This window comes from Maylandia zebra, linkage group LG18 (genome assembly GCF_041146795.1).
Source record: "Maylandia zebra isolate NMK-2024a linkage group LG18, Mzebra_GT3a, whole genome shotgun sequence".
NCBI classification, from domain to species: domain Eukaryota; kingdom Metazoa; phylum Chordata; class Actinopteri; order Cichliformes; family Cichlidae; genus Maylandia; species Maylandia zebra.
Window position 1 is genome coordinate 25,181,727 of NC_135184.1, and position 8,537 is coordinate 25,190,263.

Consider the following 8,537-nt stretch of genomic DNA (forward strand, 5'->3'; position numbering starts at 1 on the left):
TTTCTCACCGGTGCAATATCTGTGAAAGCAATATAATGCAGGATCACAAGGCAGGTAGTGTCTGTGCAGGCTAGGTTCATGAAAGTGTGTATCACAGTGTCGAGAGTAAGATGAGAAGAAAAGATGAAAACAAGTTGAATTGGAGGAGAAAGATAAAGCATGTAGTGATGGATGGACGCGAGAAGATACTCCAGGGATAAAGAGAGATGGAGAGAGAGAGAGAGAGAGACAGAGAGAGAGAGAGCGAGAGGCGGGCTGAACACCAGCCATCAAATACGGGAAGCCGAGCCAGTTGTGACGCACTAAGGCACCAAGGCGGTCAAGATAAAGTGTCAGAAAAAAGTCCAGGATGCAGAGAAACATGACAATCACCCATCTTCCCTCATTTCTTCAGCTCTTGCGAATCCTGTAGATAAGAAGAGTATAAAGACCACAAACTGCAGGTGAGTGTTTGTCCTTTTTGTTTGTACCTCATTTGAAGTTATCTTAACAACTCCGCTGCCTGTTACAACGATATAGAAATCCCCGTGGGGGAATCCAAACACAGCCTAAACACATCTAAACAGCCTCCCTGGCGTCTGTATTCTGCTGAACATAAATTTCTAACAGGGCAATATTGTGACAGTGCTGTTAATCGTAAAATCAATTTTTGTCGAGAGGACCAGAGAGGATATTAAACATATTAAAGATAATTAGAAAGCATGTGCTGAACATTCTTATCATATCAGGGATTCAGTGAACTGATTGGGCTGCTGCTAGTTGCTATAGATGAAAGCCAACAACTGTCTTTTCTTTATGTAGAGATACAAAACACATAGGATGCAAACATCCAATCAAAGTTATATTAATATTAAAAAGTCACTGAGCTTACTTCTTTCTTTTGTACTTGAACCTAAGCTTCTTCTTCTTTTTTAAATCAGAGGCTTGAAATTTTATCATGTCAAGGTTGGACATTACAGTAGCCAAGGACAAGGTATGCCTACATTTATTCTCCAGCAACAGCTGCCTGGGCTGAAGCCAACCTGTAATGCCATGAGACTACTTTGGGGGGATTGTTTTTAAATTAGATGTCTTAATTATACTGAAGTCTAAAATTACATGTGATTATGCGTGAGGGGGGCGACAGGCAGCTATCATCTAGCTGTCTGCTTGGTGTCACCTCAGTTAATTGAAGTCGCTGACAGATAAAAGGATTCACAGTGCAGTTGTGCTGTCGAAGAGATAGTTAAAGAAAGTCTGCACTCCAACTTCAGTGAGGGAATTTCTGCTATTATTCTATTTACATCTGTTACTAATGTGCCACACTATGAACGCAGCTAATATTAGCTGATGACATGTAGTTCTTGGCCAAAACTGCAGCGCACTGACTGATACATGATATCATGGGGGCTACGTCTTATATATAAAGCTAATTGCCAAGCTTCAAACAGCAGGATCCTATAGTTCTCAAGATACAAAGGAGCAGCATCTTCAGTATCATTTCCCTGCCTCATAGATGAATGTATTATTTCACTTCAACAACCGTTAATTATGAACTGTTTGCATTTTTAATTCAGATTTTTTTAAAATCACAACACTAGTTGATCCCATCAGATGTTAAATATCAAACTTCCTACTTTCTACTTTTACAGATTCCTGACTGGCTCCATAGTGTAGCGGATACTGCGCTCACCTAACATATAAAAGATCCTTTTAGAACAGAAGGAGCTACAAATCTCTGGGAGGGTTGTGTCAGGAAGGGCATCTGGTGTAACAATATGTCAAATCAAATATGCAGATCCATCTGCTTTGTCGAACCACGTTGTGAATAAGGCTGCAGCTTAAAGAGCCTTCACCCTTTTCTGACGCATGAGTGTTTAAGGAATCCTTTAAAATTCACACTGTCTCCTTTTTCTTTTTCCATCAGGTTTATATTAGTTGAGGAACCTGCTGTCCAGTCACCACGATGCCGATACCTAACTGCACCTTCAACTCTCTTGCAGCCATTTTAACTGGTGACAGAGAACTCAGTGACTTAGGATGCCCCGATTCTGCTGTGGTGTGTGGAATGAATATCTCCTGGGTGTTGACGAACGCCACTCAAGAAGATCTGGAAGAAAAGCTTTGCTTGACTGAGGACAAGTACCTATCCAAAAATCTGGGGGAATCAAAATCCCCCATGTTTCTCCCTGTCTGTGTCACTTACCTCACCATCTTCATCGTGGGTGTCCTGGGCAATTCCCTGACCTGTGCGGTCATTTTACGCTACAGGGTGATGCAAACGCCAACCAATTACTACTTGCTGAGCCTGGCTGCGTCCGACCTGCTGGTGCTGCTTCTGGGGATGCCGTTAGAGATCTACGAGATGTGGCAGAACTACCCCTTCCTGCTCGGAGAAGGGGGATGCTATTTTAAAACCTTCCTATTTGAAACTGTCTGCTTTGCTTCCATCCTCAATGTCACTGCACTCAGCGTGGAGCGCTACGTGGCGGTGGTGCACCCCCTCAAAGTCAAGCATTTGACCACACGTGCTCACGTTAAGAGGGTCATCCTCATGTTGTGGGGGCTGTCCATGCTGTGCGCTTTGCCAAACACCAGTCTGCATGGGATCGAAGTGCTGCCGCCACAGTTTGGTCGACAGTTTCCCCGATCTGCTATCTGCCGTATGTACAGAATTTATATTTTAGTTTTACTTTATGTGGTCTGCAGATATGCTAGAAGCTCTCTGGTAATGTAAGCGTGTTCACCTGCTGATTTAAAGCAGGTATAAGGGTTACTCTTTACCACTCAGTACAGTAAGATGTCAAAAACCAATGGTTTTCATTCATAAACCAAAGTGTTGGGCTTGGTGATGGTGCTCGATAGAAAAAGCGAACCTTCCTGAGCTGCACATAGATAACTGGATGCCATCTGTAACAATGATTAATCATTTAATCACTGTTGAAACACTTTACTCAAGTCCTGAGAAATATCAGTAAATCTTGTCTGGGATCACTACTGTAAAGTTCGTCCCAGTACACTGAATACAGTACGTGATACTACACTTTGGTAGCAGCAGTATTAACCTGGCTTGCCAGATTATGAGACCACAAATCCCTAGGGGGTTGTGTCAGGAAGGGTATCTGGCATATAACTGCTAAATCAAATATGGAGAACAACCTGCTGTTATGACCCTTTATGACTAAGAGAGCAGCTGAAAGTAGCTTTAATATTGCAAGAGGCAATCTACGTTATAGCTCTTGCAATATTTCAATCTGGAACAAAGTAGTGGTTTTTCTAACAGACTGTTACCAGACATTTTCATGGTTATAGTTTGGGTAAAAAAACAAAACAAAACCCAGAAACCTGACTGCGTATTGGAAATAATTTACCTGAATTTAAGGAGCAGGACCACACCTCCATACATCTGACCTCCTGAGCACTACAAGCTATTCATTCTTGTTTTCATGTCCCATCCTCCCTCCCTTTTTCAATTAATTCACTTCTCATTAAAACATGGGGATCTGCCTGACCCAGGAGCCGCCGTCAGTCCCCTCTGAGGCCTTTCCCAAACCGCACCTTCAATTTATGCTCAGACCATCTGCTATTATCTTCTAGAAACACTGTCAAACCTAAATGAGGATGTGGTCCCAGCTAGCAAATTAACAGTTAAAAGTAATGGTATACCTGGAATTGTGATCTATAATCATTTTCAAGCATGAGCTCTGGATAATATTCGGGGAATCAAGCTGAAGCATTGTATGAAGTTGCCGTTTTGAATATACAACAGACAGATAGAAGAGAATTTGCTTTAGACGTCTTCTTTCTACTTGAAATAATTTGGCCTAGAGCAAAACGAAGGTAGGACAGGTTCAGACATGTCCACGAGCAACCATTACTTTATGCTAATAGCATTTTACAGATTGCTAATCATATGACATGAACTTGTTGGCCATTTTGGATGTGATAGCCATAGTGACAATGGAGAAAATGATATAGGACCCAGTCACACGGGCTTAGAGACCAGGTTGTGACTGTGCCAACCACCGGTAGTGAAAGAAAATTGAGTACTCCCCCACTAGTTGCTGGAGGTTGCTAGGAAAATGCCTGCTAAAGCCCAGTCTCCATCACTAGGGGAAAATACATCTTCTTCGAACAGTTCACAAAACCCTCCTCACGATTGCTTCGGTCGCTGTCTTATTGCTGTGATCACCCAAAGTTTGCATGGAAGTGATGCACTGGCCAGCTACTCTCTGAGGTGTAGGTAATCTGCAAAAACGGTGGCACAAACTGAAAATGAAGACCATTTGCCTTCAAAGTAAAAATGATGCATTTTGAAGCATGTTGACTGCAGTGCTGAGGCTCAACCTAAAGGTGAACCTACTCCATTTTCATGTTTGTGTCTCAGTTTTTCAAGTTTTACTCCAGCTTGAGTAGCGGTTAACAAGCGTCTGCAAAGAAACATGAAAAACTACAGGCAGCAGTTAGAATCTGCTAGAAATCAAAGCAATCTCTCAGAGGTCTTTGATGCAGCACCGTCTTTGTCTGGATTTCACCCAGCCAGAGCAAGCAACCTCCAGGAAACACTTCCAACTAGTCGGGAAACAAATATTTTTCTCTAGCAACAAGTACTGTGTACGTGATGTCACATGAGAAACCTTGAAGACAGCTGCCAGGTTAAAGTCTGCGTTAGACATTTTTATTTGCACTGCTCAGATTTATTCTGTTTCTCTTGCTATCCTATCTTATATATATCCTCAGATCTGGTCAAACCCATCTGGATGTACAACTTAATCATCCTGATCTCCACGCTGGTCTTCTTCCTGCTCCCCATGCTGATCATTAGCGTTCTCTACCTGCTCATTGGCTTGAGGCTGCGCAGGGAGAGGGTGCTGACCACGGTGGATACTAACTGTGGCTTCGGTTCTGAAAGTATCTCCAGCTCCCACAATCAGAGGCTGAGCAAACGAAATGTGCAAGTAACCAAAATGCTATGTAGGTGTTATTTTACTATATTTTTATTCTAAATTAAATTGGCAACAACCCTAACCCTACAAAAATCAAGACCCCATAGTCAACATTTCTGAAATGTTTGTGTTTAAATTCATTATTTTAAGATTATTTACAATATTTTGTTTAACTAGTCATCTGCCATTAAAGACTTTACTGGTGTCCCAAAACAAAATTTATGTGCCCCATGAATCACATCCATTGTTCCATCTGCTCTAGGTGTGCTGGTGGTTGTCTTTGGCCTGTGTTGGGCTCCCTTCCACATCGATCGCTTGATGTGGAGCTACATCAACATATCATACGAGCAGCACCGCAGGATCTTCGAGCATGTCCACGTCATCTCTGGAGTTCTCTTCTACCTGAGCTCCGCCGTCAACCCCATCCTCTACAACCTCATGTCCACCAGGTTCAGAGAAATGTTTAGCCACATTACCTGCTACTCTAACAGCTGGAGAGAACACTCGAGGAGCTTCCAGATGACTCAACGCAGCACCCTGCGTGAAAAAACATCCCAAAGTAACAAAATGACTTCTGGAGCCTTTTGAGCCTTTAGGAGACAAAGGAAGTAAAGGAAAAACTGAATAAACAAGAGTTCTGCACCAAGCACCACTAACATTATGGAAAACGATGTTCCTGCATTCATATAGATCTCGAACACAACCAGAATCTGTGTCTTAGCAGCTGATATGACTCACAATGAACACAATTCACAGGCTATTGCCCAAAAAACTACAAATATTACACTAAAATCTGACAAATACTGTAGGGGGAGCAGCAGGTCTTGTGAACTGTGGATGGACAGAAATAGACAGTCCTTCAGCCGGATGAGCTAAAAGGTGGTTCCTGAGGCGCCTCACCTTAAGAGAAAACAAGCATATTTCCCTCCTGCATGCTTTTACTCTATAATCATTTTTATCAACAAGTCCCAGAGTGTAAAAAGAACAATGACTGAAATTACATTCAGAGTGAAGACCAACAAGACCGCACACTGAGGTTACTGCACTGCCACATAGATGATGCAGCAGCATTTTTATGCATTGGCATCCCATCAAATGCATCAAAAGTAAACGTTTTCTATTGGAAATGGATGTGAATGTATTTATTACATACATACTGTGTAATGCAATGAATAATATTTCCAGGCTTGCCTACATGCTGCTCTACAGCCCATTAACACACTCCTAGCAGCAGTAACACTGAATACATTTGTCTGTGAATGAAAGCCAACGAAGTGTACATGAAACGGTTTGATATTTATAACCACTACGGACGCTAATCATGACACAAGTATTTACATTATATTCTGAAAATACTAAAGAATCATTGATATTATGTAGCAGTTGCCACAGAGGTTCCACATATATTGATACGTATATTATGGACTTGTATACAATGTACATGACTAGTAACTCTACATATTGCTTAAGTTTTCACTGCAGCATAATTTGACATATGGTTATTGCTCAGTCCCATTCATTTTCTGCTTTGCTGGTAAGCGGTGCTATTGTTTACCTATTGCTTTAATTACTTTTTGATGCACAATGTGTACATATGACATGTTTACAATATCTTTTTATGGTGTGCACCATTAAAACAGACCTGATTTTGAATATCAGTGCTGCTTGTAAGATGTGTCAGCAGGCCCACTCAGAAAGAAAAGATCACACCGAGTCTTGTCTTCTTTGGATTCCTATAGTGCAACCGACCCCGGGAGGCAAAGGTCTTCTGTGTATACATCGCAGTAAAAGTGTCGGGGTGAACAATAACGAGGCGTGCCGAAAGCCACGAGAACCTTCCGACAGGATGTCTCATCTCAACTTTAGGTGACGCACAGCGCGGAGGAAAAAACTCATTTGTATACATGGAGAAGATGATGATGAGGGGTAGAAGCTAGGAGGAAAGATGATGTCACCGGGTCAATAATATGGAACAAAGAATTAATGAATGATTAGATGAAGCAGGATGTGAAAGCAGACAAAGATGAGCCATCTGTTCAATACTGACAAATCGCTTTGGAATGAAACAGCGTTATCAGTGTGCCACACCAGCACAGATGAAGGGCCCTCTACCCACAGCTTCCATCAACATAACAAAATGCAGCGTTTACGCACTGGCTATGCAAATTGGCCCATTAAAAAAAGGGTACATCACAGCGTCGCCCAAATAATTACAGACACTCAAGACCGGGGTAATGATTGACTCCTGTGGGACTTTAATGTGACACTTCGAGGCAGGCAACATCATTTACCTTTGAAAGATTTTTTTTAAATTAAGACATTAAAGGACAGATCACAGAAATTAGAAATTCAATGTGTTTCATTTTCACTCACAGAAATATGGAATCATCCTCACGATGAAAGTCACGAGGCCCAAGAATTGGAAACAATAGAAAGTTCATGCGATGCTCAGTGGGAGTTCTGGGAAGGAAGACTGGTGAGGGACACTAATCATCCGATCAAACTCAACAGACACGGAACTTTGAAAAGGTAATTTATATCCATCATCCTGACACGACAAGAGCTCCCAAAATAACAAACGGTAGTGAGTTACGAGTTTGAGCTTAGAAATCTAATTGGCTCTGCAACAACGGTAAACTTAAAGGCCACTTCTATTACAGTAGAAGATGAGGAGAGATGGAAACTTAAAGGCTACAGTGCCACTCAGTCCTCTTTTAATAGCAAAGTGATAATTGGAAATGTACTAGGACAGGAGATAATGTCAAGGCGCAGAGCAGTATCAGAGACAAGAAGGATATGGAAGTGGAGATATGATTTCCTGCCAAGAGGATGATGTGAAGTGCTTCATAATGAGATGAGGTTAAGTATATTGTGAGAATGGGGACTGACACAGATGGGCTGTCTCAAACTCAAAGGTCTCTCTTACATTAATAACAGTTGAGAAAAACGTTACTCCGAGTGTCATTGACCTGATGTGTTGAGGAGAGGCCAGAGCACAATGAAGCGACACCTTAGTACGCCAGCGCCGGGGTCAGCTCAAGGAGGATTTGCATTTACTAAGCAGTAGAATGAAGCAAGATAGCTGTCAGGTTTAAGGTACTTAATCCAGTTGCAAAGACTTTCCAGCAGGCTTCTATCAGTCGAACAACCGTGACTGACTGAGCCATTTGCAAACACTCCATCTGTCCAAATGACCAACACTATTCGCCCATCACTGTGTATTAATACTTGTAATCATGCTAGGATCTCTTTGGATAGCAATGCAGTTTTTTAAGGCTGAGGCTTATCAGCAACAATTCACCGGGTTGACTAGTTGGCTAGACCAGGGATTGACCCACCTGGTGATCATCAAGAGGGCACATTTGCTATCCGATCTTTATGTGATGACGTATGACCTCGCTCAAATGAACACCTAGAGAAGGTTTTAGATTTAGAGCTTCAGTGGAGATCAGTAGAGACTTGGAGAATCCATGCTGAGGTGTCCATGTGGGCTGTCTGTTAATCTTATTATGAGGCTAAAAGGGCTTGTCAGCCTCGTTAGCCTTTTTTTGAGGCGATCATGTGAAAACGCTACTGAAGGTCACTAGAGCAGCACTAGCACAAAAAATGTGT

General features: G+C 42.1%; 1 protein-coding gene across 1 annotated transcript; it reads left to right on the plus strand.

Annotated features, from left to right (window-relative positions):
• Window positions 1–365: 365 nt before the first annotated feature.
• LOC101474385 (neuromedin-U receptor 1-like) lies at window positions 366–5,801 on the plus strand. The gene is made up of 4 exons (XM_004570580.3): window positions 366–443; window positions 1,907–2,642; window positions 4,720–4,953; window positions 5,188–5,801. The coding sequence occupies exons 2-4, from the start codon at window positions 1,946–1,948 to the stop codon at window positions 5,511–5,513; spliced, it is 1,257 nt and encodes a 418-aa protein (XP_004570637.1). The 5' UTR covers window positions 366–443; window positions 1,907–1,945; the 3' UTR covers window positions 5,514–5,801.
• The last annotated feature ends 2,736 nt before the right edge of the window (window positions 5,802–8,537 follow it).